The sequence below is a fragment of the Falco rusticolus genome, chromosome 11, assembly GCF_015220075.1.
Source record: "Falco rusticolus isolate bFalRus1 chromosome 11, bFalRus1.pri, whole genome shotgun sequence".
In the NCBI taxonomy this organism is placed as follows: domain Eukaryota; kingdom Metazoa; phylum Chordata; class Aves; order Falconiformes; family Falconidae; genus Falco; species Falco rusticolus.
Window position 1 is genome coordinate 19,268,687 of NC_051197.1, and position 26,054 is coordinate 19,294,740.

The following is a 26,054-nucleotide window of genomic DNA, read 5'->3' on the forward strand; positions in this document are numbered from 1 at the left end:
CAGCGCCGTTCCCCCAATGGCAGCCCCCGCAGCGAGGCTGGCCGCCCGCCCACAATGCACCGCGGCAGGGGCGGCACGGGGCGGTGTCGCCGCTGCCCGCTGCCGGGTGCGGCGGCAGCGGGGCCCGCATGCGCCGTGAGGGCGACGCGAGAGGGAGCGGCGGTGCGCGTGCGCCGTGAGGGCGGAGCGAAGGGGGGGGGGGGGCGTGCGGATCTCGACGGCGGCGGCCCGCGCGGTTTGAAGCGGGTAAGGACCGGGCTTAGGGTGGCGGCGGAGCGGGCAGTGGGGGCTTAGGGAGCGGCCGAGCCGGTGCTGTTGTCGAGGCGCATCTCCTCAGACCCGGGGGTAGGCTCTTCCTATCTCTTCTTTACTCTCTGTTCCACTCCCGGCGGGCGGCCGCTTGGCGGCCTCGGGTCTTCGGTTGGAGAGCGCTGAAGCGGGCGAGTGCCCCGTGCCCCGGCTAGCCTAGGCCCTCCGCGGCGCGGCCTCTTCGCTGCCGGACGCTCCACAGGTGCGACGATTGCGAGCGCGGGCCCCGCCGCCCAGTGCTCCCAGTCGGCCCGGGACAGCTGCGGCTGGGGCGAGCGGAGCGGCGGGATCCTGAGGCGGGATCGCGGCCGGCCGGTTACCGGTCCCCTTCGGCCTACGGAGTCGGGCGGCGGGAGGACCCCCGCGCCACTGAGGCGGGCGGCGGCGGCGCCTCGCCGGGGAGCGCTGGTTTCTCTGAATCGTCCGTCCGTTTCCCGGCGACATTTCTCAAGCTCGGTCTGCGAAGTCTCCTTCACCGAGGTGAGGGCCGGCTCCGCGTCCTCTGCGCCGCCAGGCCCTCGCTGCGCCGGTTTGCTTGGTGTCGTGGGCCGCTGGGCAGCGAGGCCAGCGCTGTGTGTTCGGGGGGTGGTCCTGTTACCGTTTCGGGTGCCTTGCCGGTTGCACGGCCCTTCTGATGTAACTGAGACAGGTTATAGAAAGAGACTTCTGGCAACTGATGTATATAGCAGGTTTTTCCAGTTTTCATAAATCACAAGTTATGAAGCTTCTCGTATTTCATAATGCATACAAGCAGAACTCTTTCTCAAAAAAGACAACTTGTACAGAGTAACTCTTACATAGTGAATGTGGGAAAAGATAGTGTGCAAAATGTATGTGTACGTTTGGAGACTCGGTATTTCCTTTTCTGTATTTTTCTCCCCCCCCCCCCCCTTCATTTTTTTCTGTTTGTCTTATTTCAGTATCTTTAAAAGTGTCTTTGCAAATAGTATTCACATACATTTAACAATTTTTTAATATTAAATATTTTAGCTGTTTGTGTGGTACCAATGGAATGTAGTATGTGGACTTGCTCTACAAGTGCTGCTGATGAAGACCTGCTTGCAAATTTACAGTCATTACATAGTCAGCTGAAAAGAACTGAAAAAAGCCTACAAATTGTAGAGGAAGAGCTTTCCAGGTATGTGCATTTGGGAATGAGAACAGCCTGTCTCTTGTAGTCTATATTGCCTTGTTCAGTATAATGGATTATTGTAAGTAGCAATTGTTGTGCTTTACTTCTGAATACTCTTTGTAAGCAATTTAAAAATAACAAAGGAAAAACAGCGTAGCAACTTTTTACTCCCTCTTCTAGCACTGGTACAAGTGAACATTATGGCCGCTGCTTCCATGAGGCTGCAGACTTCACTTTGGAGGACCTTGTTCAGCCTAATTGCAGCTGTCAACGCTTTTCCAACTGTGAGAAGAATGCTATTAAAACATCTTGCCAGGATTTTCAAAGAAAATCTGAAGTAAATATTATACTTTGTAACTTATTTATATTACTTTGGTTTTCTATTTCTTGCTATGTTTAAGAATATTTTTTGCTTTTAGTGCTTGGGAGTTGATAACCTGTTGCTTTGGGCAACTGTATCAACTGAGCGCTCTTAAACATATGATTTAAATACAGTTGTTCTGTAGAGCTTCCATTGATGTGTATATTGCTTACACATATATAAACGTCTGTATGTTTAAATATATATAACCCTCCCCACCTTTTTTTTGTCTAGTCTTACTCAGTATCCACAACTTCTGATAAAAGTGCAGAAGAAAATGAACATCTCAAGGAGAAGCTGAATGTCCTTCATGAGCAAAATGCATCCTTGGTTTCTCAGAACCACTGTCTAAAGAACAGGGTGGAAACAATGAACTTCGAACTGATGCAGTCAAAAACAAAAGTATGTGTCTTTAGTGTATTCTTCAAAAAGAACAAACCTCAAACCTCCCAAAAATGCCCCAGTGACCTTGACTTCTGAGTCTGTAATTCCAAGCAGAACATGCTATTTTTTGTCTTGTCTGAATCTATTTAAATTTAATATTAAAACTTTAAAATTTTATATTTTATTTTTTCTTGGTATTCAGCTTTAATCTTGGAACAGAATAGTTTGGAATCTGTGTCTCCACGAGCAAAACAATTCTCATGTTCCGAAGTTTAATCTAAAGCCATTAAGTCACAGAATGCAGAATACATTATGTAAGAAAATAATTCACTAATGTATTTAGTACTGTAGATTCACATGTCTGAACTACATGAAGATTAATGTGAATAACAATGGCACAGCAGTCATTTGTCTAGGAAATGCATGATGTTGGCCTTTCAGGTTGGATTAATACTGCTATTTTGAAAAAGTGAAGGTGAGTTGGAAGGAAATATTGTATCTAGTAAATCATTACTGATTTAATTTACAGTTGTATGTACAGTCCTTTTCAGGACAACTGTCTTCTTGTATTTGGTTTGTATTTAACATTAAAAAAATAGCTATGCTTAATGCTTTTTGTTTGAGGAATGTTATCTCCAAGACAGTACAAATAAACAGATCAGATGTTTGACTGTCTGGCATCGAAAGAACAGGTAGTAGTATATAAACTTTTGGGGAAAGGTGAGAGAAAAGATCAACACGTAAAGAAGTAACTGCTAGAGAAGCATATCACACTGGAATGGTGCTAGGGAACTGGAAGGATGCTAAATGAGCAGAAAATTGGAGGTCAGTTTGTGTAGATTAACAAGCATATTCTACAGTAAGGTTAAGAGCACTATGTCGTTCAGTAAGTAGACTGTTCTTGTGTCTCTCGTGAAGGTGTATATACAAGTGTTAATGAAATCCCAAATACGTTTGTATTTCAGATTTCATATCTTGAATCGACTTTAGGTACACATTTAGTCAGCATTCCGAAGTGGAAAGAACAGATCGCAAACTTGGAAGCAGAAGTTTCAGCTCAAGATAAAATTCTGAGGTAATAACCATACTTTTAAATCAACATGTTATTGTGGTCTGCTTGCTAGTCAAGTATCTTTCAGGATGACATAATTGCTGGTACTGTGTGAGTTATGTAATCTGGGCCTTGAAACTTTCATTTTGGAGCCATTTATAGGAGGGAGGTACAGGGATTTTTTGGTATTGCATGTACTTCAGGAAATGGAGAAAAAGTAAAGGCTGGTAAAAGAAAGCAGTTTGTAATGTATGCTAAACATGAATGTGCCCTCATAACTGACTAGAGTGATTGTATGTTACATGACTGCTTACCTTCTGTAGTAAAGTGTACGTGTTTTCATACATGACTGTGCAGCGTGTAGCATAAAAGAGTCGTTCTTCATTAATATATTAATCACGGCAAATGCTGAAGTAAAGCTAATGTAAACAGTGCTCAGGCTGTCAGGAAGGCATAACTGGCTGTCAGTTTATCTTACAACCTCATGCTATATAATATTCAATTAATATCTCAATAGTTTGTCTTCACAAAAGAAGTGAAAGTACTTATATTTAATTTAAGTGTTTTTTTTTCCCACGAGTGTATCCTGACCAGTCATATATTGCCAGAAAAATGGTGATTTCTATGTTCAGATCTCAGGACCTGAAGTCACAATACCTATTGATGAGTTTGGATGCGACTGCAGACGTAATCCTGGGTAATCTGGAGACTATGGGTGTTGCAAACCCAGTGTTGAGAGTTGCAGCGTGTTTGACTAGAATTTCTCAAAACATCATGTGCAGAAAAGAACAACAAAAATGTAATTTCTTTACAAAAAAGTTCTTGTTTTTTAATTATGCTTTATTTATTTGCTAGAGATGCAGAAAATAAACTAGATCAAAGCCAGAAAACAGCAATGGAAAGAGAAGACATGTTGCAAAGATATAAAAAGGACTATAAAAATCTGAAAATGGAGTTAATTGAACAAAACAAGCAAGGAAAGAGGTAGCTAAATAACTTTAATAAATTGAATACAGAATAATAGTGCATAAGTGTTTATTTCTATTAGCAGATGTTTACTTTGTGGAATCAAATTATTTCTGTGTTAAGGATTTTTTTTTTAAAAGGGGAAATACTGTGTAAAGATTATTATTTAAATAGGTACTTTTTAAATCTTGACATTTGCTGGTAGTTGCAGACTGATACTGTACACTAGCTTTATCACTGCTTTTTTCCCTTCAGAATAGCTGTACAGTGGAGAGCTGAAATGTATTCAGAACATATTTTTCCTGAACTGTTTTTGACTTTGTCTTGCAAGAACCGGCAGTATATGCTCAGCACTTGGTATTCAGCAGTACTGAGTGCTGTATTATTGGGATTGGTGTGAGGAAAGTGACAGAAGCAGAACTTAATTGAGAGAACATTTTTACGTTATCCTTAATCTTACCTGTCTATATGGTACTTTTCAAATGGGTGCTGTAATTCCATCCCAATCCCCATTTCCCTTTCCTAGTGTCTCCTTTAGCCTAGTGGTTGTGTGGCTTCTGGGAGGGTTTGGTAATTTCTTTTGACTGTTGGAAGTTGCTGTATACAATCCTATGACCTCCAAAATGTAATTTTAAAGAAATGATAGGAATAAATAAAAAGATTCCTACCTGCCCATTTAATTTAACTGTATTATCTGGGGCAAAAAATAACTGGATTAATGACTTAGGAAAGCATTTCATGAGACTTCTGAATGCAAAACTCTTGTTTGGCTTGTCTGTCTACCCATAAAATTGCCTCTAACCTTCCTGTAGCTAGACAAATGGAAATGCTGTGGGGCTTGCGCTACTGGTGAAGAATTGTGTTGATTTATGTTCACTGTTCATTCAGAGCGTGTAAGGTTGGAACTAGCTCTAATTAGTTACTAGTTGCAAATGTAAATATTTTAGTGCTTTAGAAAAATGAAGCTTCTGCCAGGTGTTAAAGGCAACATATGGCCTTATGGTTAGTATTAACGATTATTACAGTTCGCTTCTTATCAGTAATTATGACCACTTGCTGTTCTTTGGCCAACAAACTGAAATGCTTTAAACTAACACAGTTTTGTTTGTTATTCTAAAATTCCTTTGTCCTCTTCTCTGAATGCTTTTGTCATCTCCAAATGGGCAGTGGTCCTCGGACTGAGAAATGCCAGTCTGAGGGTAGGCTGTACTCAGATGAGGCACTTGCCCTGTCTCCACAGTTCCCTTAGTGGAAGAGAAACAAATGTTACTGAGCAGTGGTAATTTTTGTGTGCCTGTGTTGGGTGTCCTGAACAGGCTGCACACTGAGCTGTCCTGAGACTAACTGTTCCAACTTCTTCCCTAGTGACTAACAATAAGGGAAAGTAAGAAAGGGTCAGGCACATGGAGTAATAAAGCAAGATAGTAGGTGGTCGGGGTTGCTGCTTTGAACAGTTGCTCGCATAATATCATCCCAGTCTCAGCTTCTTTTGTTATTATTGTTTTACCATCTCTTCAGTATCCTCCAAATAATTTATCCTTTGAGTTCATCATGAGAGCTTCTTCCAGTATCAAAATCTTTTCTAGTTCACCTTAAGCAGTTTGAATTTTAAGGAGCATTGCTATCTTCTACTTCCTTATCATACATGCTACCCCATTCCCTAAAACAGGCTTTTACTGGTAGAGACAGGAGGAGGAGGCTTTGAATCAAACCCCTTTTGACCGGGAATCAAACCCGTTGATTTTTACATTCTTAGTCTTATTGGAATTTTGTTTATATTAATATGCAAAAATGATATTTAAAATTGATTTATGCCTTGTGAAACTTTTTATCTAGGGCTTGCAAAGTTGGAAGAAAGGAAGTCACCTGGAACAATGAATTTAGTAGTTGCTTTTAGTAACTGGAGGAAATAGTTACACAATGACAGAAATTTATTATTTTTAAAATTTATATACTTTGCAGAGCAGAGCAGCAAAGAAATGAAGCTTTGTTGAATGCGGAGGAGCTGATAAGGGCTTTTAAAAGGTATAAAGGGAAAATAACTGAAAAACTAGAAAAGGTGAGCATTTTTTGTTCACTTGTTTTTGCCGTGCTATTAGGACTTTGCTTCTTCCAATAAGCTAGGCAGCTAACAGCAACGGGTTCACCAGTGGGTCAGTTGTTTCTGCTTGTTTGTGGCAAAGTTCTAGGAGAGGTGGAACAGGGTAAGCAACTGTTTGTGGTGACAACTTCTGTTACTGAGTTTTAAACTGCTCACAGTCTGGACAGCCTGCATCTGAGGTATTCGAATACTACTGCTGTTTATTCTGTCTCTTGCTTGCTAGCTGGGAATTTTACATTTCAGAAGTATATGGTCCTTTTAAAAGAACTCTTGACTCCATCTGTATAATCTGTTCAATGAAACACAACCTAGAGAAGAGCTAAGATGAAAATGAATTCATCTCCTAAGTTTCCAGTGGTCAAAATTGTTAATGCTCCCTGCCTTGTGGGAGAAGAAAATACAGGCCTGAGACAGTTAGCTCTTACAGAGGATTTTTATTTGATTAGACTTCTTGTGGAAGGAGATTGCCCTAAAATATTAAACCAAAATATTTCTTTTTTCCCAAATGATAGAAAAAAAGCAAACTTCTTTGCTCTTCTGCTTTTCTTCACAACAGTGAGCAGTAGAATTATCTACAGGCTTACCAGAAAGAAAAAAAGAAACAGCATAGTCTTTATAGTATTCTTTCAAAAAAAAACCCCACGGTTGGCCATGTAATCTTAGATAATTGTTTGTCATGGTTTAACCCCAGCTAGCAACTAAGTACCACACAGCTGCTCGCTTACTACCTTTCCCCACCAGAGACATGGGGAGGAGAACTGGGGAAAAGGGTAAAACTTGAGGGTTGAGTTAAGAACAGTTTAATATTTGAAATAAAATAAAACAATAACAGTTGTAATGAAACAGGGAGAGAAGAATGAAGTCCAAAGGGAAGGGAGGGGAAAAAACCAACCAAGTGATGCACAATACAATTACCATCCGCTGATCTGACAGCCAACCAGTCTCTGAGCAGTGATCGGCTGCCCCGGCCAGCTCTTCCCAATACTGAGCATGACATTCTATGGTATGGAATGTCCCTTTGGCTAGTTTGGGTCAGCTGTCCCAGCTGTGTCCCCTCTCAGCTTCTTGTGCCCCTCCAGCCTTCTCTCTGACATGGCCTGAGAAACTTGAAAAGTCCTTGACTTAAACATTACCTAGCAACAACTGAACATATCAGCCTGTTATCAACACTATTCTCATGCTAAATCCAAACCACAGCACCACCAGCTACTAGGAAGAAAAATCAACTCTATTCCAGCTGAAACCAAGACATTATTGTCCAGTAACGAAAAAAAATTCCTTTTTAAGGTTAAAGCTGAAGAAGCAGTCTTGGGAAAACGTTTAATTAATTGTGAAAAAGAAAAAGAGAAGTTGAATGAAAAATGTGTCAGCTACAGAAAGGATCTCGACATCCTAGAAGAGCAATTAAGGTAACACAAAGGCTTTTAAACATACAGTTATTTAAGAAGAAATTGCACATTACAACTGTCACTGTGAATGTGCTGCTCAATTCACGTAGTTCACATCAGGATCAGCGTCACTGAACACTTAAGGTCAGTGTCAGCAATATAACAGACAAACTACAATACTATATAGCTAAAAAATGTTAGCATACACTTACAAATTTTAAAATTTCTTTGTATAACTAATCCCTAAAAATTCTAATCCCACATGCTGTCACATATTCACCATAACAAGCAGCACATCATCAAGTCCTCTGGGAGCACAGCTTCCTTTGGTTGCACGCTGTTGCTGTGGGAGATGTGGGTTCTCTGGTTTTATGTGTACGTGTTCTGCCTGCTAATGTAAATGCCAGTGAGAAAGCACCCTGTGAGTTCCCTTACGCTTCCAGGTGTGGGTCCCTACTTGTTGCATACCATATTGTCAGTCCCTAACTAGAATGAAGGATACTGTTGGCATCAGATGGGGAAGCTGCACTCAGGCCTGAACAGGGGTTGTGATGCTGGCTGCATTTTATGGAATTATCAAACCAGGTTTTGACTGCTCTTCTGTTCCCACTCCAAGGTCCTTTCCCACTGTTAAAAATTATGTTCCTTGTATGCTTCTTTCCAAGCTGAACTCCCCTTTGTTTCAGAATTCTTTTGTTAATTCCCTCATTACTTTAATGAGGGAAGACAACCATCAGCTGGTTGTCTTTAGCTGGTTTGGACAAACACCTTCTCCGATCGTCCATTCACACACGCTGTCCACACTCACATTCCTGTCTTAACAGTTGTTCTTTGTTCTTCTCTAACAGTTTTGGCAGGGATGAGCAGCGCGTGAGCACCCTTACACTAGCCTGAGCCTGTTTAATAGCGCTCTGCTGCTGCTGAGAGTGTGTCTTTCCTGCAGACTGCCCTTTTTCTCTGCTAACTTGCACTGGGTTTGGCACTCATCAGGACCTTTGCTGAGCTAATTCAGTTTGCTAAACCAACAGGTACCTTAAAAAGTAACTGATGTGTGATGGGCTAAAAATACAATTGGCTCATGGTACAGTCAGGTATGAGGGGAGAGAAGAAATGGGACCCCTCCTGCTCTTGTTAGTGGCAGAATGCTGAACTAGCTCAGTCTTAGTATATTATTTTCATATATTGTGATTTTAGGTATTGTTATATATTTATTTTATTATGTTCTTAAGTTTCGTTGGCTTCAGCACAATTAAAGCCACCTTGATCTGTTTCCTAGCAGTGACTCTTGTGATATTGCTTAAAACTTTATTAAGTTGCTTAAGAATGAGAACTAGTTTATTCTCTCCTTTTGTTTGCTTACGGCAGTTTGGTCCTTAGGAACAGTGAAAGCTTAGTAAAGCAGTGAAAACTTTTCTGTCCTTTGTAAAGAGGTAATCTTAGGTTTTGAGAGGGAGGATGCTAGTAAAAGAGTATAGTTATGGTGTGTTCTTCCAGTACTTCTAAAAATTAAAATATGTTGAGCTATACCTTTAAAATGTTATACTTTTTTAGACAACTAAAGGAAGAGAATCATGACAAAAAACAAGAAATTAAGACTCTAGAGGCAAAGAACACTGAAATGGTATCAATGCTGACTCAGTCTGACCAGAAGATCATTGAGCTTGAGAGTGAACTTCGTGAAAAAGAAACAGTACTCAAAGAGAAAAATGCTCTAGTAAGTGAAAATGCAGAGCTGAGAGCGCTTACAGCACAGCAACATAACCACTTGAAGTTATGCTGTCAAGAAGTTGAAGATTCAAAGGAAGAGCTCAACATACTAGAAACCATCATTTCCCAGCTGTCTTTAAGTACACCTGAAGAGGTACAGTGATTGATAAATCCTTAAAAATTGTATTATGCGTCTTAAACAATTCTAATAGGCATTGTGTGGAAATCCTGTGACATTCTTGAGAAATAATCTGAGTAAAATGTCTTTGGTTTCCAAGTTGCATGGATGACGTGTTTACTTAATTTAAATATTTTACTTTTGTCTTCTCATTAAAGAACAAGGAATTGGTGCTTTGGAATTGATTGATCAGCAAGCATTTAACATTCCGTTCCTCTGTTCTATGTATTGATTCTTCGTATTATGTCTGTTCTCTAAAATGTGATGATTTCCCGTTATATGATGCAGAAGTGGTTCCCAGTAGAACAGTATGACATTTCCTGTATGGCAGACACATTGTGTCACACAGGCAGAGTTGATGTATCCACCTCGGCACTAGAAAAACTAGAGCAGGAGAGATGTTTGTAGGAACTTGTTTTTGCTGGGAAAGAGAGGGCACACCTTCCCTGGCTGCAAATGAACTTCTGTTTTCCTAGGGTAAACCCTGGCTTAAGAGCCTGAAGATTGTACTAGTGAAGTTTATCACTAAACTGACTGCAATGGGGGAAGAACCATATAAAAAATCCAAAGTTGTGAACTGATTGGGGTTATGGGAGGAAGTGTTAGGAAGGGCTGGAGATATCTCAGGTCAGGAGTACAGATTGCATCAGATATCTTGGTTTTTGAAGTATAAATGTGAGTAGCTGTAATGAAAAAAAATCAAAAGTATGCTTTCTGTATGCTTTTGGAATTGCCAAAGTGACCTCAGCTGAAGAGAATGTAGTAATTCTGTATAAAAGTTATGTTTTGTGCTGTTGTGACCATAGACATTTATTTGGAAGGGCCTTAAAATTGTTCTAGGGCCCTTTTTGGAAAATGCATTTACATTTTCTGGGAGAATTTGGAATTATTCTAGTAATGTAATGAAATACTCAGAAGCCCTCTAACGTGAGGAAAAAGTGGTATTGAATGCAATCATGAAAATCTGAAAGGAAGCATGATATGAGAAGTTCAAAACATGGAATTACTGATAGTATCTTCATTTATTTAATTTTTCACAGCAAAACCGTTCATGCTTTCAGTACCAGTACAAAGATACCGAAAGGAATGGTGTCTGTTTCAGAGGGCCTTTTAATACCTATAATTTCTACTTATGATGTGAGACAAACCTGCAGTGCTCTGCAAGCACGCGCTTAGGAGAATAATGATCAAGTGATCTAAACTTTTAACATCCTGGTGTGTGTATCTTAAAATTTATATGCTAGTATAATAACACATGAATTAATCACACTGTGAAGCAATTTGGTTTTGCATTGATCTTTGTTTTCCTTTAACTTCTAGTTTAAATGGCAGCACTTGAAACACCAGCTTTCCAGTTCCTTAAGAGAAGAAGGTGTCTCTGAATCTTCTTGTGAATTGAATAAACCTTTGATTGCAGACCTAAGGTATAACTTTCTGGTTGCTGAATTACAGCAAGAATAGGCAGATGATAAGGTGGTATTAGAATCAGCATGTAGAAAGAATGTTAAATAATTGTTTCCTCCTTTATAATAGCATTAAACTGGCTATGAAAGAAGCAGAAATTCAAAAACCTTGTGCAAACTTTGTCTGTACTGGAGCTGAGCATCTTTCTAATGGTAAAGAAGTACAAGAAAATAGCGGGTTATGTGGCCTGGAAACAGAGCCTGTCAAATTGATCAGAAGTCAAGGAGGTAAGCTTACCACAACAGCTGTGCAGTTCTGATTAATCCACAGAATAGGAATTTTTGGTGGAGTTTAAATCATTTTTTTAGTGTTTTTGAAATTTATCTCTGTGAGCTAACGCATACAGTTTGATTGAACAGGCAGCATTTGCCACCATGGAATTCTGGATATTGTCTTGTTCTCCAGACACATTATTATTCTTCCTTTTGCTATTTATGTTTCTTGTTCAGCAATAGCCAAGCTATGAGTTGTTGTGTTGAAATAGAACCATGCATTTTTCTTTATGGATGTTATGCATGCTGTTGCAGAATTTCTGCAGGTATTCGTACAATTACTGTTAGAATTGCTCCATGAAATTACTTCAGGGCATCTATACAGTGATGCTTTCTTCAATTATTTTGTTTGTTTGTCAGGGTTTTTTGTTTGTTTGTTTGTGGGGGTATTTGTTTCCATGAGTCACAGCTTTGTTATGTTAGGGGGGGAAATAAACAGTCTTGTTACTGAACTAATGCATACAAGATTTAGAATGCTGTCAAATTGTATTTCTCTTCTCTTTGGTTTGTATGATTGTTTGCTTGAGTGCAGGTTTTTATGTTCTTTTATAAATTAATCTTAAATTTATTTTTTTAACTTGGAGAGAGCAGAAAATGTCAACAGTTGGAACTTATCAGCAAACAATTTGAAAAGGAGAGGCAAAGATTCCAGAAGGAGATAGAAAAGTTACGTACTAAAGTGACAAAAGCAGATGATGAGAATTCTTCTTTGAAGATCAGCATGGATCAGAGAGCCAGTCAGTTTAAAATCATACAGGAAGACCTACTGAAGAAGGCTTCAAAAACTAGTAGCTTAGAGAAAGAAGTAAGTACTGAAAAAATGTCACTTTTTGTTTAGTTCAGTAATCAAAGATAGTTATGGAAAAACTGCAATTGCCATATTAACTTTTAAAACCTGGCTTAGTTAAGAAAAACTGGAAATGAAATCTTTCTGCTTGCTCAAAAGCTTAAGATAGCAGCCTTACTTTGTTAGACGCCAGAAATCTCATTTTAAAGCTGATGTCGTTAGTGGGCTTTAGTACTACTATTTTGTGCATATTCTCCACATAAATCATTCTTGTTGCTTTGGTATGGTTGAATTAATGTGTAATCTTAAGAAAAAGATGTTGAAGAAACAGTTGTATTTTTCCGCATTAAGAGTTAGTACAGTTGCCAGAGATTACGATCATTACCAGAGAGTCACAAAAAGACATTAAGCTTCAGCTATTTCTTCTCTGGTTGTGTAAGTTAAAATGCTAATGTTTCCATTCTGGTGCTAATGTGTTTATACAATTCCAGCGTAATGGGAATTGCAATACTTCCTACTAGTGACTATAAATAAGTATGTAATAGCTAATCCATTCATATGGCACTGATAGTTATCTTTAATTGGATAAATTTGAGGTAAAATGTCCTGAATTCTTCTCTGTACGTAATAAGGTTTAATAGATGATACAAAACCAACCAAACAAATAATTAAGAATATTAGGAAATAGTAGTAGCTAAAATGGAGTTGCTGGTAAGAAAGTATATACAAGTACTTGAATGAACTTGAAACTGTTGTCTTTGTGCTGGTTTGTGCCATATTTTATTCCAGATAACAAAGAAATCTTCTCAACTTTCTGCACTTGAGAGACAATTGGAAATAAAGAATATTGCTTATTCTGCTGCTGCCGCAAAAAATACAGAGTTGGAACAGGAACTCATGGTAAAGTGTTCTTAGTGAGAAACTATATTTATGTAGAAAGACATAAATGGAGATTAAAGTTCAAGTTGCACCAGTATTAATTCCACATGTTCAAAATGGATAGACTTTCAGATCTGCTAACAGTCTGTGCAGTCTTTAAAAACCTAATCTTGCTTCAGGTAAGCCACACTTTTTTCCTGCTTTGGAACATGGTAAGTTACTAATGGATGTTACTTTTTCCTTGTGATGATATGTGCAATGAAAATCTGGTCCTATTGAAATCAGTTGTAGCATTGCCATTTGTTTCAGTGAGATACGTGTAGACCTGTGAATATCTTCTAAATGGTAATAAGTGAAAAGGATGATCTAATGCTTGTAGCACTGTAAATTCTGCTCTGGATATTGTTACGCAATATTTGTTAGTTTTGGGAAAGGTCTAAGGTTGCTAGAAAACGAAATTATTTATGTGGTCCCTTTCAAATGGAAAACTGTATTCTAAAGATTCCATCTATCCATGTGAACACAGAATTAATTTTTTTCTTTGTCAGAGGCTCCTTGCTCTGGTTGCTGTAATCTGTGCCAGCAGTCCACCTGGGCAGACACCTTGTCTCTCTGTAGTGGCTGCATTTAGTGACACTCTATATAATTTGTAGGTGTGAAATCCTTTGCTATGAAACATGCTGTAACTGGAGTATTTTCTGCGTTGTTCTTTTGTGAAATCTAGGAACCTTATAATCAATTAAAACACCTCTTAATATCACAGCCCAAATTAAGTAGTTTTTGTTGTTGCTCTTTCCTAGGGAAAAAACAGACGCATTCATGAGTTGGAAACAGCTATCAGCAAAGAACATGAGCAGATAACTTCTGCTTTTGAAAAGGAAAAGTTGGCTCACCTTGAGCAGCACAAAGAGATGGAGAAACTGATTGAACTAGTAAGGCTTTCCTTGTGTGCTACTATGTATAAATGATATACTTAGTAACGTTTTTCCTCTGTTAACTTCTTTGTCTTGGTATTTGAGGCAGATGTCCAGTTAAACAGTTATCTCTTCTCCCTACATTCCCTGATTTTAGTTAATTTTCCAACACTACAACCTCATGATTTCCTTCAGAGATACTCGTATCCACTTTTCTTCTGAACTGAAGAGAAATAGGGATTTATGAAGAATACTGTTGTTCTTTGCTCCAAATATTTAGGGGGGGGAGGGAGGGGCAGTATAGCTTTTTTGCTTACTGTGGTTAAACCATGACAGCTTCTAACAATATTGTCTTGTTTGCTGAACTTCTGGCAGCCTGAGCCTTATGAGCATCTGTGTTCAGGGGGAGCTGTAGGTAGGTTTTTCATCTTTAGAGAATAATTCTGTTGCTTTGTGTGGTTAGAAGTATAACCTTGGCTATTTCTAGCTGTTCAGAAAGCTTGTCATCTTTCACTGAAGAAGGTATGCATGTCTTGCTGTCTTGGCTGATGACAGACAATTACATTCTGCCTGCCCTCATTCTCTTGATTCTCCTGTTGTTTTACAATATTAAGTGTTTGGGATTTCTTGATATTTTTAGGGCTGTGAATACTGCTGATGGCAGGAATGTATTTACTTTTCTTTCTTAAAGTGATGGGTGAATAGAACAGAATGAAATGTTCATATGCACAAATTCTCTGAAAAAGCTTATTAAAATAACCATGAATTACTTATGGACAGCTTCAGACACAGCTGGAGAAGAAACATCAACAATTCATTGAACAAGAGAAAATAATATCTGTTTTGCAACAAGATGTTATACGTAAACAGCATCACATTGATTCATTGGATGGGTTGCTGACAGAAAGCAGAAAGGTAAGTTTGTCTCTTTAAATGCAAGTCAAACAGGTGACTAATGAAAAACATATCCATAAACACATGAAAAAATTGTAGAAAATAAGATACTTAGTGTTTTGCTTCTTAATTCTTGTTTGACTAATAGACTGAATCTAGTGCAGTTCCACCTGCTGCTGCTACTAATATATTGTACAAACTTCAGGACCTTTCACTATTTTCTATCTCAGCATTCTATTTATGCCTCTGGCTTGCTCTTTGGGCTTCTTGCTCTAATCAAAGGAAAGAGATCTGGAAAAAGAACAACTGCATCTATTCTGCTCTAGGTGGAAAATCAAGAATATTCAATTATGGCTGTGTTTTATTTCTATTTATATTCTGCAGCAGCAGAAATTAAGGGACACCTATCAGGAACAAATTCACTTCAGAGAATGATGTACATAAATACAGCATACAAGAAATTGTGTTTTAAATACACTGATCTACACACATGCAGCCCCCACACCACACCTCTGACTTCTTAGCATGAGTTTGAGGTTTTATTAGTTAAATTACTGTTACTATATTTACCTTTTTTTCTCTTGAATAAAAATACATGTATAAACAGGAAATGGAAAATCAAAATGTCAAGAAAAATCAAGGACTGAAGATGCTGAAAAGTCAGTTAGAAGAAGAAACAATCAAAGTTAGTAAGCTCTTTGTAATTTTCAATGAATAGTTTTAAAGTTTGCAGTAATGATGTATTTCCTTTTATACTCTATAGAAAAACTATTTTACGGCTGCTTTATAGAAATTCGTCTCATGTAAATATTTCATAAGTCATTAACCTGAAGCCTTTCCTTTTTTTAATTAAAAGAAGTATGGCAAAACCTGCTGTAAGAGATTGTGCAATGTGTAATTTCTTTATAAAATTACTGTACTTACAAATAGGGCAGATCTGTGCTTGTTGTACTCTTGAAGTAAAACATTGTCTAATAAAGATAATGTTATATAGGTTTCTGATCTAGATACAGCATATATTTTAGGCATGTGTGATGTTATGAATCATGTTTTTAGCCATCTATACCTCTTGCTAGTGTTTGCTTGATAAATGTTTTCCATGCAGCGCTTGCAACACTATTTTAATAAACCATTGCTGTGTGGCGATTTACCACGGGCAAACAATGTGAAATTTTCAGGACATCACTAGGAGAAGATACTGGGGACTTAGCTGGTAGTGTGCTCATTCTGAACTTGTGTTGGACCAGTTTTCTGTCCAAGTGGCTTTGTAGTATTTGGGATGTTTTCCAGAGATTTAAAATTAAGACCCATTATTGCTTTTCAAAAAGCTCTTGAATTCAGGAAGGGAGAGAGGTATACAGTCCAATATGTTTTAGAGAAATGGTGGTACTGATGAGCTAATCTGCAGCTACATTCAGTACAAATCTGGCTGATGAGAAAAGTCGTCTTAGCATTGAAATCAAACAGTTAAAAAAAGTTTAATTGCTATGGCCTAAGATCTCTGGGTTTGTTCATTATAATTGTTATATGGATAATTGTTCATTATAATTTTTATCTATTTAAGGTTATAATACATTTATTAGAGATTACACCGATCTGAATCAGTATAAAAGGGTATAATAGATTAACAGTGTTGACATTACTAAAAGCTTTTCCTTTCCCTTTTGGTAAAACTGAGGTACTGTCTCTCAGTGCAGAAATGAAAAAAAAAATATATTGCTGTTAAGTAGCTTTCTGAGAGGAACTGTATTAAGGTCTGAATATTATTTTGAAAAAGACTTGTCATAACCTACATATGATCATTCCAAATTTATTTGTACAATTTTGTATGTAATAAAATGTGGTGGATTGATTTGGTATTGAGCATATGTTTGCTTTTAAGTTCTAGCTACTGACAAATAGTGGAATATTTTCTCATAACTGATAGTCTCATCTGATTTAAACAGTCTAAAGTATTGTAATTTAATTTCACAATTAATTTTAATTTCTGAATACTATTTCAGTTTTAAAGTTTAGTATGATCTTCCATGTCTGTTTTAATACTTCACATAAAAATCTAGCTTTTGAGACCTTTTACTTGCAGATGTTTTCTAACACTTTTTTTAGACTACTTAATAAAAACCATGCCATGCAATTTTAAGTAATCTGTTATATTCAACTAGGTGAGACAACTTGAGTTGGCACTAAACATATGTAAGGAAGAAGTTGCACTGTACTTGAATCAGTCACAAGAAAATAAGGAGATATTTGAAAATCAGCTCAAAAACAAGTCTGAAGAGGTAACAGCTTGTTTTAACAACTCTTCTGTATTGCAGAGAACACTTGTTATGAGTGATTTAATCTGAAGGTTTATGAAATAAAATACAAAACATTTGCAGCAGGAATTGAATAGGAAGGAAGCTGAGAAAAGACTATACAGTTTGTAAGAGTAAAGGGAAAATCATAACCAAGAAACACGGGATAAGCTTAGGGAAAAGAAGTACCAAGATAAATGAATTGTTAAAAGAAATAACAAAATCAGAATTAAGTGAAAGAAAGTATGATCTTGGGAAGGAATAGAGAGCACTGTTGCAAATGCAGGTGCACACAGTTGATTTGTGTTTCACTATCTAGTGGGTAAGAAGATCTGGGCATAAGAAAATTTTACTTCAAGCCCCTGGGTTTTATTGTGCTTTCCACTACTACATGAAAGCAAGAAAGAATTAAGTTTAAATATTATTAATATAATTAATTTTTATTTGTGGAAATGCCTAACCACAAGAGGTAATTATCATAGTAGGCTGTTCATGTCAGTACTGCCCTACCTGCTGAGAGAGAGGCTTTAGTCAGCGGAGGTTACTAGACCCTGCACAGGAGGAACTGGCTAGAGATCTGTGCTTTGTGTTGCACATATGCTTGTGATACTTATTGCTGATTTCTAAGCCCTAAAAACTGTTGGTTTTATACTGTATATGAAACTCAAGGGTAGCAAGTGAGGTTTTGTAATTTTGACCAGCGTTTTCATAAGTGACAGAGTCACTACTTCCATTTTGGGATGAGCAGTTAATGACATTTATTTATTTATCTGTTTACCACCCCACCACTCCACCCCCCTCAGATTCTTGGCACTCAACACTGAGAAATCAGACCATTCAACATGTGACAAGTTAGGCACTCAGTATTCCTGTTTTTTATTGTCATAGAGGCAGGAAGAAATAAAGGGGAGGACTAAGAACAAAATCTCAAGGGGGAAAAAAAGGACTTTTTGAGAAGTAAAGAAGAGTGACAGAGAGAAATGTAGTTCAGTGATTTAGAAATGGTAAACCTTTGTTATGTATGTTTTTTGAAATACTAACCTGTTAAGGTATATTTAGAAAGCAAGAAGTCAAAAACTGGGCCTGGTAAGTTACTACTTTCCTCACTTTATTAAGCACCACTCAGTGACCAATTATGAGGTGTGTTCTGTACTGTTGAAACTGTAATACAACTAAATTCAGAGCCAGAAGTTTTATTGAATCATAGGTGTGCTTCTGTACTTATTAAAAAAAAAAAAATAAGAGTAGCTGATGCAAGTGCGAGTAAAAACGTTTTGTTGTAATGGAAAAAAAATGTGTTTTCAGGTTTATTATTTACAGAAAGAAATAAAACTAAAAGATCAGAATATTCAGGACACAAGTGAACAAAATATTCTCCTACAACAAACTTTGCATCATCAGCAGCAAATGTTACAGCAAGAAACAATTAGAAATGGCGAACTGGAAGATAGTCAAACTAAACTTGAAAAACAGGTACAGTATGGTGAGAAATATCTACATAAAGATCAGTAATTAAATACTTTTATTTATGTTTCTGCAATACCTTTAAAAGCTGAATGTTTCTTTGATAACTGAGTTGAGTGTTACTATTTTAGATCTGTCTAAGATAAAGAGTTTAGCGATTTGTTTTTTTTTTTTTTTGAAGGCAGGTTTTGTGCTATCAGAAACTCTAGCGTTAGTGGCAAAGTATTTGGAAAATCAAACCCTAGACTGCAATTAAGGGGAGGCGTATTGAAATTCAGATGGTTGAATCTTGTTATATTTACTAGAAACTATTTGTCTTTCAAATGTGACTGCAAAGATCTAGTCTTAAATTACATGCAATTTTAGACAATAAAGAAATCCACTCTTAAAACATTCACTATCTGAGTGGCAAGGCAAGGATGTATATTTCTTTGGTATGTAACTTAAAAGTACCAACACTTTTAAAATACCATTTTAAATAGGTATCCAATTTGGAACAAGAGCTTCAGAAGCAGAAAGCATATGCAGAAGATGAGTTGAGAAAGGTAGAAGAGAAACTTCACCTGGCTGCTGAGGAAGCATATTTAAAGAGACAGAAGGTGGATGAACTTAATAATACAATTGGGTAGGTTTAGAATAACTGAGAGGTGTATCCTGCAGACAGGGACATCAGTAAGGAAGATTGCTGCCTGAAATGATATTCCGCTGTGTAGTTCTAAAATTCGGTATGAGCGTGGACTGGAAATGAAGGGAAGTTTCTGACTAGCAGAGGGATGAATTTCTGGAACAGTCTTCCAATGGAATTAAATGTGTGTCCCGGCAGCTATTTAGCCTGAAGATGACACTTCATAATGCAATTCAATTCATAAATGTATCAAGTTGCTTGCAATTCTAGATAATATAATCTACCAAGCTCTCCTAGTCTTGAATATGGTTTTGATTGCAAGAAAAGCCTACTTAACATGCCTTTTTTTATTCCTATTTTATTCACAAATCTTGGAGCATGTAGGGACACACACGTATTGCTTTTGTTATTACAAGGTTCATTTTGTTTTTGTTGCTTCTGTTTAGACAAATTAAATTGGAGATGGAGCAGTGCAAGAATGAACTTAGTGGTATGGAAGAAGAAGTAGTGCAATTAAAACAAGAGGGTGAAAACAAAACAATGCAGATAAATCAGTTGAATATTACTTTGGACGAAACAAGATCAGAGCTCGATGAAAAGGCAAATGAGGGTAATGTCACTATTTTCTTTCTCAAGCTTCCTTTTATCATGCTATTTCTCTATATGTATTGGATTAAACATTTTTCCTTTTTCTCCCCATTTCATGGTCAATTACAGGAAAGTAATGTTTTTTTTTTTTAATGTATTGGTAATTCCATAGTTTAAAAAAAGAAAAAAAAAAAAACCACCTCCAAACAACCCGCCCCTTCGCAAACCCAGAAAACCCTCAAACTTCTTTTAATATACTTTTGAAATTTCTTATTTTTGTGGGATGTATCTTTATCCTAGGTGAAATGAATAAATAGTTTTCCCTGTAAATTGGTAATGCAGGATTTTAATGTGGTAATCAAATAATACACACAGATTTAATAAAGACTTATGCTATTCACAGAAATTCAGCTCTTTAAAACAAACAGAAAAGCCCACAAGAGGGTCTATAGTAATAAAAAACTTTCGGACCCCACCTCCTCCATTTAACTTAATTTTACCATTCCTTTAAACTGGAGGCAAACTAGCAAGTCTGTTTGCATTTTTCATAGCACTACATATTCCTTTAGTATGTTGTCTCTGTACTTTCTCCTTGGCCAAATGCTTTTAGATACATCCTCATATTTCAAGTCAGTTGCAGAATATGAGCTGAATAGAAATAGAAAGACTTAAGTGCCATGAAAAGCTTGTTGCATAACCTCAGAAGTAACTGTTTTTCTAGATTTTCCTAAAAACAGATACTAAAAATGAGTTATGACCACAACTCCTAGCAGGCAGTGGTGTTGCATAAAGACCCTAACTTACTGATGATCAAACATTTTGTGTTTTGTGTGTGTAAAATAGTGAAAGATTTAGAAGATAAGCTGCTTCAAAGTGAGACTTGCCACAGGGAAGCCTTACAGAAAATAGTAGAACTAGAATCTGCGTTACAGAACGCCCATGGAGAATTAAAAATCACTTCAGCAGAGCTTCAGGAATTAGAAGATGCGTTACAGAATGCACAGTCCTCTCTGGAGGAGAAGCATGTTGCTATTATGGATCTAACAACTGAGCTCAGGTAAGGTGGTATCTTTTTCATCATGAAAATCTTAGTTGTGTTAGTTTTTCCTTAGGAGTAACGACTAGTTTGGATAGTCTTTTTTTATATTCTTAGCAGCTCTCTGATTTTTAAGTGGTTTGTGGCTGTAAGGTAACTTGATACAGAAGCTCCTCAGCTCACTTAAATTTTGAAAAGTGATGCTGAATTCTTTTTTTTGGAATTCTGTTTTAATATATGCTAAAATATAATTTCTGAATTGATTTCCCAAAGCTGTGAAATAATCATAAGATTAATTACTTTCTTTTATAATGAAATTGTTCAGTTTCATTCCTGACCATAAATTAACAATATTTTCTTCTGTACTATTCTTTTTTTAAGAACATGTTGTCCTGATAACCAATTAAATAACTTGAATAATGAGGTTATTGGGAAATCTCCACCTGGAATATAGTTAACAGAATTATTCTATTTGGGTTCCTTTCTTTGCAATCAATTGGTTGATCAACGTTTTGGAGTAATTTGGCTTTAAGTAAGTAATAGTTCTCATGATTTTCAAACTGGATACTTGAAGCTAAGCAACTGAATGTGCATTAAGCAATTAAACATGAGAATTTCAGGTACTGCAAGGGAGAAATTGAAGACAAAACCCAACAACTCTTTGACATGGACCAAGCGTTGAAAGAAAGGAACTGGGAACTGAAACAGAGAGCAGCTCAGGTCAGATCATTTTGAGTATGTTACTGATAGTTATTCCTGTTATGTAGTAGATAACTTACAAAGAGCCTGCTAGGTTTAATCGCCTTTGCCTATCGTTCCAAACTACTGTTAATACAGCCAAAGTGTCAACCTCAAAACCAGCTGTATGTTACTGAAGCCTTATGGTACAACGAAGATAGGGTTGTGCTCCCCTAAGGGATCACAGATTACTATCGTGATAGAACAGAAGCCTCATGCAAACCTGTCCCATAATTATTCTTTAGTGGTAAAGTTACAGGACAACTATTGTCAAAGCTGATAAAATGAAGGAGCTGTACTGAAGTGTGCTTGGAGATGATAGATGCCTTTTCTTGTTTGCACTGGAACATATTTCGTTAGCTCTAAAGCAGCCTCTAAATATGAAACAGTATCTTTGTTGTGAATAAATTTCTGTAGCTCACCTGAAATATTTGCAGTCTTTTGGTCTGGCTTCAGGATTTGATACCCATCATGTAAAAACTATTCTTCTGTCACTTATAATTAGCCTTTTAATAGCTATTTCCTGCAGGAGTTAGCAGTCTTTGTATCTGCTGCTCCTGGAATTCTTGGAAACAATAGGATTATTTTTTTTCCTCAGCAAAATTTGGCACTTCCGAACAAGATGGATAATGAGCTACTCATTCCATTCCATTTAAAATGAGAACTAGGTTTGTGTTCTGTGTATCTGAGTACAAAATGTGTTCAGTTACAGACTACTTCCCCATTTTCCCCCTCTCTTTCTTTTAAATGTGATAGCTAGGGTGCATTTTTATATTGACTACTTGAGAGAATATTCTTGAGACTACAAAGGATTAGTTTCATTCCTTTTGCTGTCATATTTTTTAATATTACTATTTTAAATCAGCATACCGGTTCAAAATAAAGTATTTCCTTTTTTTCCTTTTCTACATCTAGATTACACAGTTGGATATGACAGTTCGTGAACATAGGGGAGAGATGGAACAACAAATAATTCGATTAGAGTGCAATTTAGAGAAGTCAGAGTTAGAAATTAAGGAATGCAATAAACAGGTAATTCTTGCTTAAATTAAAAACCCAGTTTCACTAACAAAGAGCAGCTAATTCTAAGACAAAGTCTGGTCCTGGGACACAATAGCTGGCCAGGTTTAGTCTAGAAGGGTAAAAGTGGTTCCTTATTGTAGGGAGAGGGAAAGAAGTACCTTAATAATGTACCAGCAAAAATATTTTATGTTTGTCAGTTAAAACTAAAAATTTTGCAGGGATGTAACAGTATAAAAATTAAAATCTTACTTGTTTACTTGATATGATACAGCTCCCAAACCGCTCTTTTGACAAAGGAAAATGTTGATAAAATAAAAATACAATAAAAAATTGGCAAGGGAATCCAAAGTCAGAGGTAATACTGACAGTATTTATGAGTTTTGTTCGCGGTTTGTAAGTGGTTTTGGTTTTATAAATAGTCCTGATTTCAGTAAAGTATCTGTTCTGATTTAATTGCGTTTTCTGTTCAGATGGAGAGCTTAGAGAAGAAACTCCAGCATTCTAAAGATGAGCTTCGTGAAAAAGAGTTTGAATTGCTCCAGAGAGATCAAGAAATAAATCAGCTGAAGAAAAAAGTTGTAAGAAAACAACAGAGCCTAGAAGCTCTTGAAAAGGTAAGATGTTCCTTAGACACACAACAAATTATCAGTTTATAATGCCATTACTGTGACTGCTTAGAAGGAACAATATGGTGTCTCTTCAGAATAAGCATCATTACTTCTCCCCAAGTAATTGTATGTTATGTCCTGGTGTTTGCTGAATCTTAATCCTCTAAAGTTAAACCAGTTTAGTGATATAAAAATCAGAAATGTAATTGCTTTGTGGATAAATTTTAATAGATTATCTTCTGTAACCCAATGTTCTGGCTATGAACATGGTCGTCTTTAGAAAGAAATGAAACAATATGCTGTGTGATGGGAGCTTCCTATGACTTGAGTATCTATCTTGTGAAAATAATTGCATCAAAAGAGCACTGAGATCTAGCATGCTTATAGGAATGCAAAGAGAGGTTTTTTGTGTAGTGAATGGGAGCGTATGGATGGAATAGATAGCCAATATTACTTTATAAATGATACATATCTTTAGTTTGGGGCATGAATCAATCACTAGAAGTACAAATGCAATCTGAAATAAACAGGAATAAGTTCAGTCAAAGGTGCTCACCAGCTAGAGGTAAAAAAACTGGAATGGCTCCTGCCATTCTGATTATGCTAAGGAATATCAATTAGGGGGAGGCCCAAGAATGATAGAAGAAAGGCTTTGAAAACAGACCTCCTTCAGTCCTGTTCCTTTAGAGACTTGGGGTGAAGGAAATGACGTTTCAAGTTTATTTTCATTGTAGTGAAGTAGCTAAAACACTGGATTTCAGAAGCATTCTGCATAAAATATGAAATAGATTGCAGAGGGGTTCTGACTCCACTTAGAATATGATATGGTTGCTTCTTTGTTTAAAACTTGTATATATTAACATGACGTTAGAAAAGACTTTCTCCATTAGTAACATGTTGCTAACTGACCAATCTTCCACTTAAACTTTCTGTCCTAGTTCCAAAAATGCAGTTACCTAATCTATCTGGAGAAAAGGGTGCTTGTGTGTGTGTGTGTGTGTGTGTGTCTGTGTTGCCTGGGGATATAGTCTGTCTCGTTCTTTTTCCCCTTAATACACCACCTTCCTTACTTATTACAGGAAGTGTATCAGTTCAGGGAAGTAACTGTTAAATAGGTTTGCTTTCTGTCCTGAACCGCTCTGCCTTTTTGGTACTCAGGAAACAACCAGGTCACAGATTCTTCAGTTGAATCATTCTTTGTTCTTACTCTGCTTTAATCTGTACTGAAGATCTTGCAGTAATACAACACTCTGCTACCCTTAGAATATGTAAGTATTCCAAGTAAAGGAATACCTTACTGAACATGCAGAATAGCTTTTTCATTTTTCTGGGAAACTGAAGTAATTCCCTTTATTAAAAAAAAAAGGGGGGGGGGGCAGATTTTACTTACAGCAAATTAATCTTTTGTGACCACAGTTCCTTACTGAAATGAAAAATACAATTGTATAAAAAATGGTAAGTGAAGTAAGAAAAAATCAGTGATTATAAAGATTGATTTTATTTTTTAAAAAGTAATTTTTACAATGCTTTTGTAGAAGTATACATAGTACAAAAATAATTAGGAGTTATTGTAATAATCTTTCATTAGCTGTAAGCTTATTATGTGCTACTTATAGGTCTGTGTACTCTATTTATAGCATTCCTCATAAAGTATCTAGCTAAACATGAATAGATACAACATAATCGCTTCTTACTTATCATTAACAGGAGCTGTAGTATAATGTGATGGTACGAAATATTAGTAGCTGATATGGCCTCTGTTGTGCCACAGTACTGGCTAATGTAAACATAGCTGCTGTGTATCATATACTAGATAGGCCATGTTGTTGATCACCTAATACTACTGTTTTTTTTCTATGAATGAACTGTGAAATAATTGTCCAGCATGTAAGTCTGTGTTTTAAAGAGGGAAAAACAAGCTAAACCCCTAGAAATTAACCAAAAAACCCTTCAACCCCAAGCATACTGTTTGGCTGCATTTATTTCTGTGTACTGTAGAGAAACTGTTAACGTTGATAAGATTTTCCTCACTTCATATTGTTGGAATTCATAGGCTTTCTTCCACTTGATGCTGTTAAAAGGGTATTTACGAACACTTCATGAGGAGTTAGGAACATAACTTTTTAGGAACTTAAACACAATAATGCAGTTTGACATGAAGCCTTAAGCCTAGAGGAGTCATTTCAAAAGACAGCGCTCCTTTAAGCTGTACAAAATATTTACAGGGATTTGCGTATGAAGATTTCTTCTCAAAATATTCTGCATAATATTTTCCTACTTAAATGCTGGAACTTAATATGTGTTGAAAAGTTTGTAAATTTTGCTCATTTTGAAAGCAAATAAATTTCCAACTACAAGAACAGTGACCAAAAATGCATTAATAACTTTGGTCTAGGGGGCAGAATGTGAAAAAGAAGCCATGGACTTGAGACCTGCAGCCTAGTTTTCTTGAATTTGTGAGATAAATCTTATTAATGAAGAGTAACGTCTTAGTACAAATGGCTTTAGATATGGTAAATTGAGTGAAGAAGTTTAAAGGAAGGTTCTGATCGTAGATATTTTGTTTCAGGGGCACGAATTGTGAAGAAATGTTGCCTGTTGGACAAGCAGCAACCCAGGAATGTGCTGTTACTGGCTACATTATCATGCAGTCAAAGAGGAATTTTTAACATTGTATTTGTAAATAATTAATGTGGTTATTTGTATTAAAGTAAATGACAACCCCTTTATTTTTCCAACTGTTTTTGAGATTGCCTTGATATAATAACACCTTAATTTGTTCTTGAGAAATAAATTTTATTTTTTAAGTATCTTGAGTTACTGGAATTTATTTCAGCTGTCATTTTTTCCCGAAGGATTTTAAACAGTGTAAAAATGTGGTTTACATCTGA

The 26,054-nt window shown here is 36.8% G+C and overlaps 1 protein-coding gene across 5 annotated transcripts; it reads left to right on the forward strand.

The window, feature by feature from the left end:
• Nucleotides 1-152: 152 nt before the first annotated feature.
• Nucleotides 153-25,977, forward strand: CCDC18 (coiled-coil domain containing 18). 5 transcript variants are annotated; one of them, XM_037404237.1, is made up of 26 exons: nt 153-246; nt 1,300-1,447; nt 1,622-1,778; nt 2,037-2,204; nt 3,152-3,261; nt 4,093-4,221; nt 6,166-6,262; nt 7,592-7,713; nt 9,244-9,553; nt 10,898-11,001; nt 11,111-11,268; nt 11,898-12,118; nt 12,890-13,000; nt 13,780-13,911; nt 14,674-14,808; nt 15,395-15,472; nt 16,950-17,066; nt 18,387-18,554; nt 19,028-19,170; nt 19,617-19,780; nt 20,602-20,815; nt 21,415-21,514; nt 22,448-22,564; nt 23,026-23,169; nt 24,322-24,431; nt 25,733-25,977. In XM_037404237.1, exons 2-25 carry the CDS (start codon nt 1,317-1,319, stop codon nt 24,388-24,390), a joined length of 3,399 nt encoding a protein of 1,132 aa, XP_037260134.1. In that variant the 5' UTR covers nt 153-246; nt 1,300-1,316; the 3' UTR covers nt 24,391-24,431; nt 25,733-25,977. The 5 variants fall into 5 exon arrangements, with proteins under 5 accessions (XP_037260134.1, XP_037260138.1, XP_037260136.1 ...); XM_037404241.1 differs by lacking the exon at nt 153-246 and adding an exon at nt 472-789; XM_037404239.1 differs by lacking the exons at nt 153-246; nt 24,322-24,431 and adding an exon at nt 681-789.
• Nucleotides 25,978-26,054: the final 77 nt, after the last annotated feature.